This window comes from Lissotriton vulgaris, chromosome 5 (genome assembly GCF_964263255.1).
Source record: "Lissotriton vulgaris chromosome 5, aLisVul1.2, whole genome shotgun sequence".
Lineage (NCBI taxonomy): Eukaryota > Metazoa > Chordata > Amphibia > Caudata > Salamandridae > Lissotriton > Lissotriton vulgaris.
The window spans coordinates 953,736,722-953,756,694 of NC_141693.1; the positions used below are offsets into that span (position 1 = coordinate 953,736,722).

Consider the following 19,973-nt stretch of genomic DNA (forward strand, 5'->3'; position numbering starts at 1 on the left):
CAGGACTGGGGTGAAAAGTAAATAGAGGCAGTGGGTGTCTCTGTGTGAATGTGCTCATTATAACAGAGATTTTCTTGTTATAATCAGGAGTGAAAATAAAGCGACATGTTAGTGCTTTATATCAATGAGGTCAAGTTGTGCCTCTCGTGAGAGTGTTTCACACATCAACGGGTATTCAGAGGGTCAAGGGTGCCTACTGCGGCTCAATCCTTTTTGCACGACTTGTGCTGACACTGCCTCTCTGTACCCTTTTACTTGGGACACATGAATATACCCTGGTTATGCAGGACAAGTGATCTTTCCCCACTTGATTTATGATATTTAAGATTAAGGAAGCTGAACAGATCACAACTTCCTCCTCCCTCCTGATATGATTCAATAGACTATCTTTTCTGTTCATGGGTTGACAAGAAAATATGATTATTCACCGACTAGATTACTTTATATAATAGTCAAAAAACAGTGAAGCTAAAATTCACCTAAGAATTACACAGACAACGTAGACTTTTCTACGGTTCTTGGTCATTTAAGAGCAGTCGAGACTTTTACCTCTATCCCAATCCCGCCATACCAAGTTGTGTTGCAACTAACCTATGAGGAGTAAAGGTATGATGTACAACAAGCATCCTTAAGGAAGGGTGCCCCTTATTCCTTTTAGCTACGATATAGAAAGTGCAACTAAGTAGAGAATGAGAACCCTGACAAAGGATACCTAACTAAATAAGTAAAATAAACAAAGTCTCTAGCTCATTGCAACAGTTTCAATGACTTAGAAAGGTAACTCAACACAGCTAGAAAAAAAACTCACAACAAAATGGGTTGCCATATCAAATATTTGCTGAAACAATTAATAGTGCCTCAGTCCATATGGATCAAACTCCCGTCTTATGAGACTCTAAGGGTATCCACATCCAGCTATTGAGAAAGATCTACCCACAATTAGCAAAGTAAGAAATAAGTTTTGGCGCCACTAGAAAAACCATAGGAAATAAGAGCCGACATACAAATTAGTTCTCTCAGGGCTTAATGAAAATGAAACCACAGCTGGGTTTGCCAGAGAAACTTTCACTTCACATCATTACAAATCTCACTAATTCTGAATAGATCGGTAATGAAAGTCACTGTCCTGTCGGGACCATGAGATCTGTGGGAACAGGAAAAATCCTGTTGGTTTTACTAGAAGATTTTGACTGGTAGTAGCAGTTGTGAATCTGGGTGAAACTCAAAGGAGGATTGAAGATTTCCCTGGTAATGACTCATTTGTAAGAGGACCTTTAAGGTCCCACTCATAAACTCCCGTTAAGTCCACCAGTCCAGAGTCATCAGTACTGTGGATTGTCAGTAACTCCTGTTGGTGGGTTTTTTTGTACTGGGAGAAATAACAGAGAACTTGGAATGAGATCCTTAGACGTCGTCTTCTGCACAAGTGAGGCAGACTTCCAACAGTTCATCTCAAATTAATAGAAACACTTCAAGAGATAACCCTCACACCTCAAACAATCTCCTTTTTCTTCAGTCAATGTGCACAATATATTTTCAACATTATTTGAATAACTCCATGCCTGACTGTCTACAAAGTGTGGCATCCAAATGGTCTATACAGAATTCATTGGTTTACAGGTCCATGTCCTTTGGCAATTGGACCAAACCCTGTCTAAAGAAGAACCATGTGAAGCCCCTTCCATGTGGGCGACAAGCCACACTTACACCTGAAAGGTAAAACAGATTACATTCAGTAAAATGCACTCACTGCTAACATAGCTGTCAGTGTGAAATGATTACTGCATGGAATACGTGAATTGGCCCAAGAAGAGTAAGGAAGATGTAACCAAGACACTCTGTTGATGTTGAATTTCCAAAATATAGGTCTCTGGGAGGGTTCATATTTAACCTTTTGGAAGAAACGCCAGTTTAGAGACAGATTTGGTAAATCTGTTTATCTACCATCTAGAGGTTCAATATACAACAGTGACGCAAGTCTGGCAGTAGATGAGCAGTTCCGACAATATGCAGTACAACTGAGCATTTTATTTTCATTTTAAAGTATTACTATGAGGATCTGACTCATAGTAATGCAGATCACAATTGTTCATCTCTACCAAATAGCAAGGAATTGCAGCCAATGCAACAGTAAAATGCAGAGCTTAATCAAAGGCCAAACAAAGAGAATCACTAAATAATTATGGGAAGATGCAGAGCTCCATCAGGAATGTTTAGATTAAATAAAAGTGGTTTCCTCATTACCATTGATTGTGTCTATGGACAGCACTATCTTCAGAAGTTTCTGAGGGAGTCAATAGGGGGCACTAGGGACACCAGACTCCCAGTGGAAGGATACCTGCTTCTTTAGTTACTGCCCGGAGGTGGGTCCCGTGCACACTGCGCCACTGGAACTAAGCTATAGCCGAATGATGATTTTGGGCTAAAATGTTCCTACTGGAGCAGGGTCAAGACTGATGTGCATATGACTTGGTCCAAACTGAGGTGCCAAGGTGTGCAAAATAGCGATGGACTAGGATGCGGCCCGAGTAACTACCAGTGGCTGATATTTCATTCAAGCATTCCATCCATCACTTTTTTGTATACTTCTTTTGTTCCCCTGGCATGGTTCTCTTTTTATCACTAAGGTGGGGCCTTGAGCAGTTTGGAAAACTGGAACCTCAATAGGTAGAAACAATCATCCAACGATAGTCATGTTACCAAACAGATTCATAGACAACGAGGACATGCCCCGTTAATAATGCATTTTCTTTACACGCAATGAGAGAAGAAAATGTATATAACAATGTTCTGTAGATAAAACTTCTGAGCTATTCCTAGTTTCATATTTGACAAATCAAATTAAAGGATTAAAAAAACATTGGCGGTTCGGAGCATATCAGACATAAAATCTTCAATTATGCATAAACACAAGGAATAAAGTATCACAGTATATAGCAGTGAGGCAAAATGAAAGAAAAACAGGTGCAGGCACTGTAACACGTGAACATAAATAGCCGCGGGCAATGAGCGACGCCGGCGTGTTTTAAACAAAGGGGCTAAGAATTATCCAATCTGGGGCCACGTGCAGTACTATTTTATATACATCGAAAGAACATTACATATTTCCACAAAACAATTATGTTTCTTACCTTGAAAAATAAGAATGTTGGAACAGAACTAATGTCATATTTCTCTGATACTTCGGGAACAGCTTCAGCTTCCAGCTTAAGAAATAAACAGAAGAAAAATGTTTTGAGGTGTCATTTGTACACATTTTTATTATACCCTTCAGCTCGGCTTATAACATTCCCAGATGACATCACTGCGGACCTTCTGTATGTTTAAATGGGCTTCAATGTAAAAGTTTGCGAGACATTTGCATTTAAATTAGACTCGCTCGGCTGGCATGTCATCCAAGGAGTCTGCACCGAGTCAAAACAGGTTCAGAGGTTTTTATTTTGTTGCACATTTCAAAAGATGCCTGCAGGCTGCGAATAAAAATTTTTGGTGCACTAGTGACCTAGTAAATTTTCAATCATATGCAGCTACAACTATATTGAAATCCATAAATCACTGACCCCAGTTATGTCATGATTACAGTGCTTATTTTCTGCCCACAGCGATTCTTGCTGTTTGCTCTATTGACTAATTTCAAGAGGCAGTACATCATGAGTGACATTTGCAGCCTTCTGCAAATTATGGAGCAAAAAGGGAGTATTTCTTCAATAAGCTATTGATGTCTGCTAAATTTTACTTTTAACTCTTTCATGGTTACTGAATCTCAGGCAGGTACACTAGCTTGTTAGACCGTTAGATTGTGAAACGACCCAAAAGTCCAATGTACATAATATTTTAATATTTTTATTTGAAGAGTGCATTTCTTTTATTACTTTCAAACAATCTGGGAAAAGCTCACGTCATAATAGAATTTAAAAGGACAAACGATGTTAACTTGGCACTATTGTGCTATTGTTGTGGTATAATGATCGGAAATTCTGTTGCTGTTACTATGCTAAAACACCTACAGCAGTGGCTCTTAACCCTTTGACGTCTGCGGAACCCACTGAAACAACTGGGAGCCAGGACCCCAGAGCCATTTCTTCGATTTAAACCTCAACAATAATACCCCCACAAGTACTCACTATATGAACTCAGCACATCTACTGTACTCCGCAACTGCATGTTTAAAGACGAGAGAGAAGACACACCAAGTGTACTCATAAACCAAAGGTAATTATGTAAAATCAGAGCTCTCAGCAGAAGTCCTGGGACAGAAGTGTTAAATGGAGTGAAACTGGCTTCGGACAGGCGCAGGGCAGGAACCGAGGTTGGTATGGATGAAGCTGGAGACCACGCAGGGTCTTTGTTTCAAATGTGACTAAGACAGTGATTGCATAAAAGCGAGAAGAGCGGGTGCTCATTAGGTCAGAGGACATGCTGGACTAGGTACTCTGCCTGTGGAAGGATTTTAGCACTACTAAAAAAGTGCAGGCATGACGCTCTTCAAATACCAAAAGTGTGTAAGTGGGGACTCTAGTAAAACAGCAGATAGAAAAACTTGCAGCCAGGAAGGGCCTTTTGGTCATTCTAATTATTCAAACCTGCATATATCAAATCGTGGTCAGAACACCAGCTTTCTAAGTGTGCAGATCAACATGATTTGCAATTAAAAAAATCAAAAGCAATGCAAAAGTGTTTTAGTACATAGCTGATTGCTAGTTAAGGTTGGAGAGTGTTTTAATGCAAATAGTGATTGAGCATTCACCCATGCCTGGTTTTGAACTAGCAATCAGCTTGTGACTAAAAACCTTTTAAAATCTTATGACTTTTTTAAACATTATATTGATTTTATTAACAGGTATATCAAAAACACTGAGGAGGCAATACAGTAGACTTAAGGTATGTACTATTATTACTCGATGAAACTTTTATCATGCTAGGACAAACCTTTATATAGTTCAAAATACTTATAATAGTAAGACAATAATGGTTATAGGTGATATGGATCCACGGACCCCCTCAAAAGGCAACAACAACTCCCTGGGGTTCACACGCAGCTGGCTAACAAGGGCGTACCTCCAGAAAATAGGTCATTCTTGAGGAAAGAATCTATACATGTGAAGTCACTTTCAGAAGTAAGAAAAGGTTACTTACATCTTACCACACTCCTGTAAACTATAGGTTAATTCAAATGCTCATTAAACAGTTTTGTTACCGTAAGGGAATTGTCGCTGAAAATGCTATTTTATCAGTTAGAAAGTATTAGCTGCCTGTCAGCAACACAAAAACCAAATAACCATGGTGACCTCTGTGTTCTTGTTTTGAAACAGGACAATGGGGGAAGAACATGCAGTCAAGTCTCCTGTTTACAAACCTCTTTGCTCATCAGTGGTTTGAAGTACATGGGTCCTATAATAATAATAATAATAATAATAATAATAATAATAATAACAATAATATTAGTAATAATAATAATAATAATAATCCACATTTGTAAAGTGCGAACCATCACCCGTTAGGGTCTCTAGGCGCTGGGGGCCGTCGGGAATATTAAGCAAGCTATTGCCCAGAGTCACATGGTGCTGGGCTAATCTGCTGCTGGCCCCAGGGATCAAACCGTGATCCCCAGATTCCAGAGTCAGTAACCCTGGCCGCGGCACCACACCTATACAATCCTATACAAAACTGAGCCTGACTGATCTGCTCTGGTTTGAAACTGCTTTCTACACTATATGCCATCTATGCCCAAGCCTTCCAACCCTAGGAAGTGCACTCGTCTGCATAAATTATCTCCCAATTTCATGTACCTATATGAACAATATGTTTTCCTAAGTCATTCTTCTCAGTGATGAAGCCCCCTTCCTGTAACTTTGTCCTTCATTAGAAAAATAAATGTTAGTCCCAGAGCATGAGTAAACCTAATGATTTACGCTCATGGTTTATGTAATAGTTAATGATCATTTGTGAAACCTTGACCTTGTTAATCGATCAGGGTAATGACTTCCACCTAAATTGTTTTACATTTACCATCTTGTTTGTGGAGACATCCTTCTCCCAGGATAATGAACAGTACCAATGACATCGCTAAGAAGTCCACGAATCACTGTTTGCATCACAATAAACAGAATCATAGCGAATCCAGATATTGGGCATTTTTTGGGAAAGTATCAAGGTAGAACTGTGCAAAAATTATGATTATTTTAATTACATTTGTATAAATGAAACGTACTATGCAAGATATATACCATCAAAGTATTATATACATTTTCTCTGCAAGGGTATACAGTGCACAGAAACACCATGCCACATACTAGCAGGAAACTGGTGCGAGGAGAAAATGTCTCTCTGCAGGACTTGTTATAATTGAAACGTTCTCCCGTAGGTAAAAACGAAGCAAAATTGTGCTGAATGCAAAAGAGCAAAAATGCTGCGCATTTCAACATGAAATTGAGGAGTAACGCAAGATTACAACATTCTAACAAAAAAATCTCACATGCCTAGTAAATGCCCGAGTATCTTTAACAATTATATTGAGCAACTGATTTTAACAAATGGAAAAATAACAACCCCTCTGAGACCAAATGAAAATACATGGCATTCTGCTTAGGTCATTGACCCAAAAAGATCAACTGAGATAATCATTTACGCCTGGAAGCAAATAATTCGAACACCTATATGCAGTTCTCATCTGGACAGTTTGCACGGGTTTTGACTTGGTGAGCCTGCCAAGCGATTTTCCAAAGTAGTTTTCTCAAAAAGAGGCACATGCTGCTGAATCATTTGCAGATAAAGATTCTGTGAGATTAATTTGAGAAAGGCCAAGAATAATTGAACAAGTGACCTCCAAAAAGATGATATAATGCATTGGTAGGCATGCTAACTACCAAAGATTGCTATCTCCTAAACCACATTTTTGAACAATGTAAAAAAATTGTAATCTTTTCAGAGCTCCAGCAAATGTGAGCCAGTTACGGATGAAACATAAGAGAATTAGTTCACCCAGAAGATCATTCTATTGTAGGTGTGAAGTGTGGATCAGAACTTTCACCAGGTTTTCACATATCAGTTAATTCACGGAGTTTGCAGCGTATCTACAGACAATGAAAATACTTAAACAGTCTTGCACATGTCTAGCTTTTACTTATCTAGACATTCAACAGCTGAATGCGTACAAAGGTGAACAAATAGGCTTAGGAAGATTCACACCGCCGACTAAAGCACTGCTTCAATATTTTAACCTTGGGTTAATGACCAGCTAAAAGAAGTCCTTTACTCTAAAGGCATAGCCCGGATATCTACAGTGGCACCCAGAAATAGAAAATGTTGTACTGGCTGACAGTGTGATTTGGGTGAGTTGATGTCAAAGAACAAGGAATGAAGAAGCTCCACAGCCCAAGAAGAAGCCTGAAAGCAGTTACAGTCTCAGGAAAACCTCAAGATGATTATTCAGTACACTTTCAGTACCAATCTTCATTGTCAGCTCAATGGCGGCTAACACCACACAACTTTCAGCAGGCATATTTTTAAAATTAACTCCCAGGATCAATTAGACATCTGCTTGATTATCTTTGGTTCTTGAAGAAAGTTAAAAGCTTTCTGTATTTGTAGTCATTTAGTAAGATGTGTTTACAACAGCATAATTGTAGAACACCACCAGAAGGAATACAATAAAAAATAGAGTGACATGATGAATCACTTTTGTAATCTTAAATAATAAGAAAAGGCCACGGTAAGGACGAATATTCAATGGAAAGAACACATTCTTTGTATCTTGATGAAGGGAGCTTGGAGCCAAGGGTTTGGACCTAGCAAGCCCATTTGGCAACTTAGTCATATAGGAAGAAAACATGTGTCAACTTAAGTGTGGTATCAGAAACCAGAGCGTAGACAGTTTTTTTGCCTAGCTCTGGTTGAGAAGAAACATGCTATCCGATTTTTTATTTGGTTGTTTTGTTTTTTATTGGTTAAACCTTATGCACAGTGTATATGTACTACGCTGTTTATAAACTGTGGAGAACCACCAATTCCATGGTACGAGTGGAAGGAGAGTTAAATAAATATATGGGGCATTTGGATGGTACTGCTTATTGACACAGTAGAGAAAAAAAGGGTTTTTCGTGAAAGGTGTTAAGGCGGATGCACAGAAAAACTTTCTTTTTATGGAAAAAGCTGTGGATAACCTCGGAAAAACTTTGGCAATATGTAGGATGGGCAATCAAAGGTCTTACGTTAATTTTATGACAGAGAAGCAAAAGGTGATACCAGAAGACATAGAAACTAGTGATTAGTTTGTTAGCATGTCGAAGAGAGTTGCCAGCACTCTGTGATTTTGAGATGATAGGAGAGTAACGGACACTGGATCAATGTACAATGTCCTGATCAGAAAATACTAGACATTGTGGCAAAGTTGAAATCTAACTCTTCAGGATAGGGTACCATAGAGAAATCACAAGAGAAATTGTGTACAAGAAGAAGATGGCAAAGATATATGAAAAGAATGTAGCCAAATTGTGTGTGAATAAAATATTAATAGAATTACAGAGTGTTGGACAAGGAGAGGGGTGCTTCAGCTCACACATGAGCAAATAATAGATTATGGAAGGGATATAAAACTTACTGATGTGAAGGTTGTGAGGATTTGACTGATAGCAAGTTCTGGCTTGCTATGGTTAAAAATGCGCTGGATGTGGAGAAATGGACAATTCATTACAGTGTGTCGAGAGAAGAGAGGTGTTTTTGTTGAGGAGTACGGGCAATTATGTTGAGAAGTTCAAGTATCTTGTGCGAATTGTTGAGAGGGATATGATGTGAGGTGAGGTTGCAAAATACATAAAGTCAGGTAGGAGTGAACTGCAAATAAACTAGCTGGACATCCAATTTCCAATTTTTTATTGACTGTATAATTAATTAACACCTTGGCTGCTAGCGATATTTTCCTTCTGCGCTGCATTCCCAGATTCCCCATTGTTCATGACGAGCTCAGCTCGTCATCAGCACAGCTCAACTGTGCCTCAGGACGAGCTGAGCTCGTCATGAGCATCGAAGGGGTTAAAATCATTACAGTAAATCAACAATGAAACAATTTCTTGTATATAAAAAAAAATAGATACTTAAAAAGCTAAATTTAAAAGCTAGTGCTAAAATCAGGACTGTGATTGGTTACATCATTTACTTGCATTAAATATTTTGTTCAAATGACTGAGCCCCACATGATTGTCCATTCCCCAACTTATGTGTCTTGGAGTTAATCTGTTGCAGGTGAGCGCATAAGCTACTCTCAATGGTGCATTAAGTATCTTACTAGGTGCATTGCTTTCTTGGAAGGAGACGTGTAAATGGGACACAGTCAATGGAGCTGCGTACGTGGATCCCGTCCTCTGAGGCCCACAGCTTTTAAGGCCAGCCTGATTTGGTGGATGAATTTCGCCAGTCTTGCCAGGATCATTGTGCTGGTATTAGACAGACATAATGCTGATGCTGGACATGAATAAGGGCTTATTGTACACCAATATAGCCTGGCATTTTTTTGACAGAACATACAAAGAACGGAATATGCTACTTACCAGTATGCATCTGTTCTTGGCATGAAGGGCTGCTGACATTCATATCTGTGCATAGATCGCCGCCTAGGTTTGGGTCCGGATGATTGCACATTGTTGTCCTGGGGTAAGTATTCGACTTATCACGAGATAGGTGGCTCCTCCCCTGGACTACAGTGCGCATGGGCATCCTCTCCATCCCCAGATTGTTTTTCGCCATTGTGGCAGAGATGGAGTGTAATACTGAAAGTGATGACCATGCCTGAAAATGATTCTGAGAGCTACAGCTGCGACAGGCACCGGGGAGGAGGGCGGGCGATATGAATGTCAGCAGCCCTTCATGCCAAGTACAGATGCATACTGGTAAGTAGCATATTCCGTTCGAGGCAGGAGGGCTTCTGAATTCATATCTGTGCATAGAATAAATAGCAGTTACCCCTTACCGGCGGGTGCCCGTGCCAGCTGCAGCAGTCTGAAAGAGAGTTCTGAGAACAGCCTGTCCTACAGCAGCTTGCTGTTTGGAGTGTACATCTACGCAGTAGTGTTTGGTAAATGTATGTATGGTGGTCCATGTGGCTGCTCTACATATATCCTCTAGAGGAATGTTACCCAGGAAAGCCATGGAAGCCCCTAACTTGCGTGTGGAATGCGCTCTAGGGGGAACTGTTAATGTGCGCTTAGCCTTTTGATAAATGATCTGGATACATTTAACAATCCACCTGGCTATACCTGACTTGGAGATGGGGTTGCCTTTATGTTGTGGAGAGAAGGCAACGAACAGCTGTTTAATCTTTCGAAAGTCTTTTGTCCTGTTGATGTAATACAGGAGAGCCCTTTTGACATCTAAGGTGTGCAGTGCTCTGTCTGCCACTGAGTCGGGGTTAGGAAAGAAAACTGGCAGTTCTATGTTTTGGTTAAGGTGGAACTGCGAAACCACCTTTGGCATGAATGTAGGGTTGGTGCGAAGCACCACCCTATTTGCATGAATTTGCAGGTAGGGTTCCTGAATTGTGAAGGCTTGCAGCTCACTGACCCTCCGCAGCGATGTAATAGCTATTAGGAAGGCCACCTTCCAGGTAAGGAACTGTATGTCACAGGAATGGAGTGGCTCAAAGGGTGGCCCCATGAGTCTGGTGAGAAAGATATTTAAGTTCCAGACTGGTGAAGGGGGGTGTCTGGGAGGGATTACCCTCTTAAGTCCTTCCAAAAAGGCTTTAATGGCAGGCACCCTGAAAACGGAAAGGTGCTGTCTGTTTTGAAGGTAAGCGGCTATGGCCGCCAAATGGATCCTGATTGAACTGTATGCCAGGTTGCATTGGTACAGATGCAACAAGTAACATATGATGTTTTGCGTAGATGCGTCCAACGGATTAATGTTGTTGTTGGAGCAGTAAATAACAAACCGCTTCCTTTTGGCTGCATAGCAGGCCCTGGTAGTCGGTCGTCTTGCCTCCTTGATGATGTTCATGCACTCAGGAGGCAAGTTCAGGTATCCAAACTATGACCTCAGGAGCCAAATCGCAAGGTTCAACTGTTGGGGATCTGGGTGCTGAATGTCGCCATGGCTCTGAGTGAGGAGGCTGGAAGTGAGGCGCAGCCGCTGGTGAGGCACCACTGAAAGTACCAAGCTTGCCGTGCCCACGTTGGAGCAACCAGGATGAGTGTCATGGAGTGCTGTCGCAGTTTGCGCGCCACCAGAGGTATGAGGGGGGCTGGCGGAAAAGCGTACGCAAATCTGCCTGACCAGTTCATCCATATCGCATTGCCCTGAGACTGCGGGTGTGGGAACCTGGCGGCGAAGTTTAGGCACTTTGCGTTCTCGCTTGTGGCGAAGAGGTCGATGTCTGGATGACCCCACCGTTGGAAGTATGGATGGAGTACTGACGGGTGGATTTCCCACTCCGGCATCTGATGACTGAGCCTGCTGAGCTGGTCTGCCATTTGGTTGTCGACACCCGGAAGATGCTCCGCCATGAGGAAGATATTCCTCTGAATGGCCCACTTGCACATGCTCTGGGCTAGGTGAGACAGCTGCGGGGAGTGCGTGCCTCCCTGCTTCTGGATGTAATACATGGCGGTCATGTTGTCCGTCCGGACTAACACAACCTTGTTGCACAGGTGCAACTTGAATGCCTTCAGTGCCATGAAGATCGGCATCAGCTCCAACACATTGATATGCATCTTCTGCTGTTGTGTTGTCCATAGTCCCTGCACCGTGTAGTGGAGGACATGCGCTCCCCAACCCTGGAGAGATGCGTCCGTCGTTAGCACTATTTGTGGGACAGGCTCTTGGAACGGTCGTCCCCTGCAAAGGTTTTGTGGATTCCACCAATGCAGAGAGTTGTAAGCACGACCGGTCACCAACACTAGGTCTTTTAGATGGCCATGAGCCTGGTTCCACTGTCGGGCTAAGCATTCTTGAAGGGGACGCATGTGCAGCCTCGCGTGGGGGACTATGAATATGCAGGATGCCATCATACCGATAAGTACCGATATGTACACCAGCGCTGGGAGGGATCGCTGAGGGTGGAACCTCCGAATGAGCAGCTGCATGCTGTTGACCCTGGCCGGGTTCGGCTGCGCTGTGGCCGACTGGGTGTTTAGTGTCGCCCCTAGGTACTGTTGCACATGGGTTGGCTGCAGGTGAGACTTTGCGTAGAGTGAGAACCCCAGACTGTGAAGGAGGTGAATGGTCCGCGACATATCGCGGCCGCACTGCTTGGCTGATTTGGCCTGAACGAGCCAGTCGTCCAGGTAGGGATACACGTGAACACCTTGCCTGCGAAGGTGCGCTGCCACAGTCGCTAAGCACTTGGTGAAGACCCTGGGAGCAGTAGTGACCCCGAACGGCAGAACCTTGAACTGGTAATGTTGATTGTTGATTGTGAACCTGAGATATTTTTGTGACTTGGGTGAATGGGAATGTGGAAATATGCATCCTCGAGGTCCAGGGTGGTTAGGAAGTCGCCCTGACGGAGCAGCGGCAGGACCTGTTGTAAGGTTAGCATGTGAAAGTGCTCCGAAAGGATGTATTGGTTGAGGGGTCCGAGGTCTAGAATGGGCCGCAGGGACCCGTCCATTTTTGGAATCAAAAAGTACAGAGAGTACACCCCTGTACCCCGCTCTTCTACAGACACGAGTTCTATGGCTCCTTTTTGCAGCATGGAGAGTACTTCTTGCTGCAATAGGTGCGTGTGCTCTGCGGACATAGGACGGTTTCTTGTGGGTATGTTGGGGGGGGGGGGGTGGAGGTCAGTTCTAGACAATAGCCGTACTGGATAAGTTGTCTCACCCACCTGTCTGTTGTAATGTCTTCCCAGATTGGCAGGAACTGCTAGAGTCTCCCCCCGACAGGTGTTAGATGGTCGGGGGCAGTGACAAGAAGTCACTGTTTGTTGGGAGCGGAGGACCTGGCGTTGTTATTGCCGCGGCCTCTCCCTTTGGCGCTGTTCCCACGGTATCCACCCCTGGTGTTTTTTGTGTAGGTAGATTGCGTGTTGCCCTTGGCGTACTGGGAATGCTGCAGAGCCTGTCCTCTTGTTGCTCCCCGGTTACTGGAGCGACGAAAGGAACTGCCCCGAAACTGCTGGGACTGCAGAGCCCCCATGGATTTCGCCGTCTCAGTGTCCTTTTTCATTTTCTCAAGTGTTGTGTCAACTTCCGGTCCAAACAGGAAGTCCGGGTTAACCGGCTGATTGAGAAGAGTAGTTTGGATTTCGGATTTAAACCCTGAGATGCGCAGCCAGGCATGGCGTCGCAGCATTACGCTAGTATTTATTGCCCTTGCTGCGGTGTCTGCTGCGTCCAGTGAGCATTTGATTGACGCATTGGAGATCAATTTCCCCTCTTGTATAACCATTTCTGCAGCTTCTCTGTACATATTAGGCATGTGCTGCAGTAACTGTTCTAGGGTGTCGTAGTGCGCCCTGTCGTATCTAGCCAACAGGGCCTGTGTAATGGCTATTCTCCAAATGTTAGCGGCTTGCGCTGCCACACGCTTTCCAGACGCTTCAAAGATCTTTGACTCTTTGTCCGGAGGGGGAGCGTCACCAGTAGATTGAGAGTTAGCCCTTTTGCGCGCATTAGCCACCACGAGGCAGTCCAAGGGGAGCTGGCCTTTGATATAGGTGGGGTCCACTGGGGCAGGCCTGTATTTCTTGTCGACCCGGGGGGTGATAACCCTGGCTTTGGTTGGCTCCTTGAAAATGTCTGTTGCATGCTTGAGGACCCCTTTAAGCATGGGTAGAGTCTTAGTGGAGCGTTCAGATGTGGAGAAGGTGTCAAATAAGAAATCTTCATCCACTGGCTCAGCATGCATTTCAACGTCATGGTTAAGGGCTGCCCGCTCTATCAATGCATTAAATGCCGCGGTGTCCTCAGTTGGAGATGGTTTAACATTGTAGGACTGAGAGTCCGGAGTGGTATGGGGGTCATCAGGGTCATCGCCTTGATCTCCTGCCCCTGACCATTGATGCGAGACATCCGGATCAGTGTCTGTGTTGTAAGAGTAGGCCATTTGGCCATAGTCCACATTCAAGTCCTCCTCACTCCGTGCTGGAGAATGAGCTATTTGGTGCGAATAGTCCTGAAGAGGTTCAAAAAGAACCGGAGAGGTAGAAGAGACCATCTTCTGTTTGAGGGCAATCCTGTAACCTTCCAAAGGATGTTCAGGCGCGATCTTCCGCTTGTGGACGGTAAGCCTGCCCGACTCCTAGTCAATAAACAGTTTTGCCTGGTTGTCGTAAGAAGGCTCGTGATAGACGACGTGTTCGTGTGTGGACTTGGAGGACACCTTCGCCATCTTGGAAGCCTCTGCGGTGTCACGGCGTTCGAGATGCTTTGGGCGGGCCGTGGGCGGAAGCCCAAACTTTATTGGCGCCGAGCCCGCAGGTTTCTAACTTGAAGCGGCTGCTTCGGGTTTCTTCGACGCCTGTGTAGGCCGCTTGCTTGACCGCTTCAAATCGAGCTCCCGTCGCGGTGCGCCTCCATCCTTGGGCGTCGACGACACTTTCGGGGCGTCCTTGGTCGTGGGTTCAACCCGTTTTGCAAGCCCAGCCTTGAGTCCTGAGAGGTGTGGCTCGAGACTTGTACTCAACTGAAGGCTTTTGCCCTTCTCGCCATGTTTGGTCATCGACTTTGGCGCCGACGCCGAGCCCTTCGAGGCGACGTGCTTGCTGGTCGAGGCCGGCTTCGATATCCCAGTCTTGGAGCCGACAGGCATCTTCGACGCCGAAGGATCGTCGACCGCCTTAGTGGAAGCGTGCGTCGACGTCGAACCAACCACCATCTTGAGTAGTTTCGGTTTCGATTTTGGCTCCGTCTGTTTCGGTTTCGCAGAATCGACCGATGGCTCCTTTGAAAGGGTCTTAGCCTGGCTTTGGCGCGGGGCTGTAGACCGTGAGGAAGGATCTTGGCTAAGGCCTTTCGGCGATGCCTCGACCGGAGCCGGAGGGGGCGGAATGTTAATGATAGGCCCCGTAACAGCGGGCAGACTCGGTTCTCCACCGGAGTCGTCATCAACGGCCCCAAGGGCCTCATAATCGTCCCCTACCTCGACGACGTCTTGGTCGTGGACGTATTCCTCGGCTTGCTCGTCCACCTCGAAATTGGAGTCCTGCTCCGACACCGGTTCTGACATCTCTTCGGGAACGTCCTCTTCTTCCTCTTCCTCATCTTGGAAGAGTTCCTCGTCCCCGGCATCGAAGATGTTCGCAGGTGCTGGTGCCGACTGTTGGGCCGACTGCCTCACCGCGCGTCGAAGTTTAATAGTTTTCTTCGAGCGGAACCTCGAGCAGGCGAAACATTTTGACTCGTCGTGGTCGGGGGACAAACATGTATTGCACACTGGGTGCACATCTAAGTTCGAATCTTTTGAATTACAAACGGGGCACTGCTTATACGGGGTTCGTTCCATCGTCGATGTAGTCTGGGCCTGTGTTGTCGACAGAAATTACTTCTTTCGACGTCGATTGAAGAACTCGAAAGGGACAGGCACCGAACGATACAATACAGACGCTGTGAAGGCCTTTTGGCCTTAGGAATAGAAAGAGTACAAGTTTTTGAACTGGAGTCGAGAGTAGACATCCGAACCCAATGGCGGAAAAAAACAATCTGGGGATGGAGAGGATGCCCATGCGCACTGTAGTCCAGGGGAGGAGCCACCTATCTCGTGATACTTCGAAGACTCTTCCAGGACAACAATGTGCAATCATCCGGACCCAACACTAGGCGGCGATCTATGCACAGATATGAATTCAGCAGCCCTCATGCCTCGAACTTGTATTACAAAAGAATTGTGTGTGGAACAACATTACGCCTGGAAAAGCCCTGGTCGGTAGATCTCAAATTTAAAGAAAGGACATGTTAATGTTATATTTACTTGAGCATGCCCGGTCACTTTGGGTTGTAGAGAACCGCATGATGTATCAATGGTATTGCAATAAGGGAGCAAGTGTTGGCTGTCAAAGTTGCAACTTTATTGAGAAGGAATCTGGCAAGGCATTAGAGAAAGAACAGCGGGTGTTGTCTGGGCTTCCATTGGTGAAATTAAATAGAAGTATATAGTACCAGCAAGGCATTATTATAGGAGATCCTGCACTGTGATTGATCCTAGTTGAAATGAGGTTTTACTACAGAACAAAGTTTTAACTTTACCGCTGACCTCAGGACACTGAAAAACTTTAGTTGACAATTTTCTCCGAACAATAAGGAAACGTTATTGATGTCAGTCAGGACAACCCTTTTCTCAAAATCAGATCTCACACGGTCACACCACCAAACTGAGCTGCATGATGTATTCCAGGTTACGATTTCTTTAGGTCTCTATGTATGAAAATGCTCTTCATTATTTGAAGTATCTTGTAACTGAAGTGAGCATATATAAATGGTCTAACTGATTGTGCCTCCGGTGCTCTAGGCTTGCAGACTGTGTGCTGCATAGGAAAATAAAAAAACTGTAAGTGGTAAAAAATAAAGCAATTTGGCAGTTACCTTGCGGACAAGAGACGTCTCTTCGAGAGCAAGGTCTGTAAAGAACGCTCGTGATATAACGTAACATAGGTCTAAGCAAGCCTTCCTTCATGAACGAATGCATGATACCATGGCGACGGCCCCATCTACTTTCCAGGACAATTTAAAGATAAAGTGAATGGTGGTGAAGCCATTCAATTAAAGGATTAAAATAAAGCTGTTCAGCAAAGGTTTAGGAGGGCTAAATCCATGCCAGATAATCGCAGACTATGCAGAGTGTTTCCATATAAATTAATTGTATGTATATTTATCTTTAATGTATATCCTGAAATCTGACATGGATCCAACACTTCAGTACCTATACTAAACACCCTTGGGGTAGACATCCAGTCCATCAGCAATTGTCCAGACTCAGATCCTGGTAAGGGCCCATATCGATCATCAAAGTGTGTTGATATCAGTAATAAGTAACAATGTTATTCTGTCTTGAGCATAGCGATTCATGTGATCGACTCAATCTGTAACAGAAAATATTGCCTAGTACCCTGGCCTCAGAATGTTCAATTGAAGTGGAATTTGAAGACCAGAATTCAAGCAGCGGTATTCCAGGCTTTCTTCTCTGAACCTCCAAATATTTATAGATGAAAAAACCAGCACTGATATGGTAATAGTGCCCAAGACCCAGTCAAATTAATGCTAGGACTCCTGTGCGGAGTGAAGTCTCTTTCCTAAAATCACTCCTAGGCAGCAAATAGTCATAAGGCATTCTAGATTTACTAAATGAGAATGTTACACTTTGCTGGGAGACTAGCAGCACCTCTCCCACTAACCTATAGAAACATAGAGGTCACTCTCAATCCCCTCAAATATCAGTGATGTCATCAAATGTGCAATTGTTTCTGCAGTAGATGAGTCAAGTAGAAGAATGACTGAATCCACAAGAATGAATCTTGTATGCATGCCAGGGGGTCTGCTATCACCTGTGACTTGGCCATGTAAGTGTGGTTAGAGCACAGTGGTTGGTAACAAACCCATGAGCAGAGAGCAGAAGTACTTTTGGCCTCAACTTTACAGCTGATTAATGATATTAACATGCATTTATTTATTAAACTTCTGCAAAGGTTCAGCCAGTTATCATACTCCTAGATCTCGACAGAGTTTATGACTTGTGTGGGAACGTAACACACATTCTTGTATAATTTTTTGAACGATCATGCGTTCAGATTTCGGAATTGAAACTGGATTTGCATTTGTTTGAGACAGGTTGTTACTTCATTCTTTTCAGTTGTACCTCTTACCAGAAAGATATTTTTTTCTTCTTTTTCTTTTTTATTTAATCAAGATTGCATACCCTTGTGAGTGGATATATCACAAATTGGGCTTCACCATACTAAGCAATGTTTTTAACTCATCTGTAGTATATTCATGGAGGTTTATGTGCACTAGGGTCTGAATTAATAGCATTCTTTTTTTTGAAAATAAAATGAGGTTTCAGGAGCAGGTACTGTTTTTTGTTTTTTATTTTCCTCAAATTAGTATATGTGGATTTTTGGAGGAACGGGGGGCTTACTTGACTGGAGTATGAGATATATTTTCTTGCATCCCACTACAGCAATTTTTTTCGCTGCAATGAAAACTATCTTTGCTGTAGGCTTGCTGGCAAAGTAAATGCAATTTATTTTAAATACAGATGATGCAGTCAAGCTGGTTAACAACACTCTAATGGTGCTTTTGTTTCAATACCAGTGTTCAGTGTTCATGCCTAAGATCTGAGTGACTGACAGGGTTATTAAAATGTGTTTACGCATATAGTCAATATCTATTTCAACACATTTCTTGTTATACATGTCTAGGTATTACTAGAATAAATAACTTACTTTAGGTACCACTCTTTCTGGTGGTTACTCAAACCACATATTCCTCACCTTGTAACTTGGGACTCTGCCCTCGTGTCAGGCTGGGGCTGGTAACTCTTGCATTAGTTCCTGAGCACCAAAAGGTGGGCTTCAGGGTCCCTCACAGTTCAATCCTACCTCCACGCTTCACGACACGGAGCCAGTGTATAAGCGCCAACTTGTGTGCTTATGTGAGTTCATGGTTCTTTTCTGCGCACCAGCAGGGCGTGCACAGAGGAACCGAGAAAGTACATCAACAGCAGCAGCAATAATAACACATAACACATTCCCACATCTTGAGATCTATTATGTCAGCTTATAATGTAAGACGCTCACTCATTAGGGAAGGGAAATCAGTGTGGTCGAAATGAGTAGTGCTGATTTACCAAGGACTTCTTGAGGCACAGCCCGCGCAAAATGTATCTGTCACTGTGTGGTTCTATTCCTTTAACTTCTTGGAAACAATCATTAGCAAAATTATGCAGGGTTGACCATGTGTTATTTATCAGAACGCCTCTGGTGAGAGCAGCTATGGGCTGAAGGGAGTAGGTACAAGTGCACTACAGAGGCCAAGGTGTAGAAGATCTTGATGAATAGAATTACCCACAGTGAAATGGTGTGTTCAGTAACCAGAATGCTTTTCTTGGCTCTAGCAAAGCCCACAGAGAGTAATGCAATCTGTCCTGTTGAGCTTGGTTGATGTAATATGAGTGTATGTCAGGGGTTCAGTCTATACAAACTCTCCTCTTCTTTGGGGCATGACGCAGAGACACAATGGATGGACTGGGCCACATAAAGTGCCAAAACCACTTTGGGGAAAAAAGCTGGCCAGGTACAGAGGCCAACTTGTCTGTGGAAAAAATAATGTAAGGGGGTGAACTGAGAGGTTCTGAAGTTCTATGCCTCAGTGAGTTGAAGTTATTGCTAACGACAACCGCTTTAAAATTGGAATAACAGAACAACAATGCATTGGCTCAAAAGGGAATGCCATGGAGAAAAGGCAACGCTCGACTAAGATCGCTATAGGCAATAAGGAATAGAGTGAGAGGAAATAAGTAAAGCAAACGTTTTAGAAAAGGAGCCACAAATGACAACTTAAACAACTATGATCGACACATGAAAGGTAAAAGCTCAATCAAGCAACCCTTGAGTGTACCTACTGTCAGGCCCTGCTGTGCAAGATAGTGTGTGAAATGCAGGAAGTCAGAAAGGTGTGATTTAAAATGATCCAACCTTCAGGCCAAACCCAATGCAAAAATGTGCTCAAGCTACCCACGAAAATTGATTTTGGGACAAGTATCAATGTAGCCAACAGGTCACCTGCAACTTCGTCAGTCAGGCAAAACGACGCTAGCTGATACCACTCATTCTTCACAGGTACAGCCACAGCATTTGAGAACTGGCATGAAGGACATGACCATCATGCTACAATACTAGGTTTAACATTGATGGGAAAGGAAAAGGTGGCCAAATGCTGCCAACAGATTGATGCACCAGATCATCCTTGCACAGGCTGGAGCAAAGTTGTGCCTTATTCTACTGCAACTTCTGCAGGAATTTTGACAGAAGTGGAATCAACTGAAACTTG

The 19,973-nt window shown here is 43.6% G+C and overlaps 1 protein-coding gene across 1 annotated transcript in view; it reads right to left on the reverse strand.

The window, feature by feature from the left end:
- The window catches only part of GLRX3 (glutaredoxin 3), a 251,731-nt gene that overhangs the window by 173,663 nt on the left and 58,095 nt on the right, over window positions 1–19,973 (reverse strand). The window contains exon 3 of the mRNA XM_086922549.1: window positions 3,132–3,206. Within this exon, the coding sequence (XP_086778675.1) occupies window positions 3,132–3,206 (75 nt within the window). The remainder of the gene's footprint in view (window positions 1–3,131; window positions 3,207–19,973) is intronic.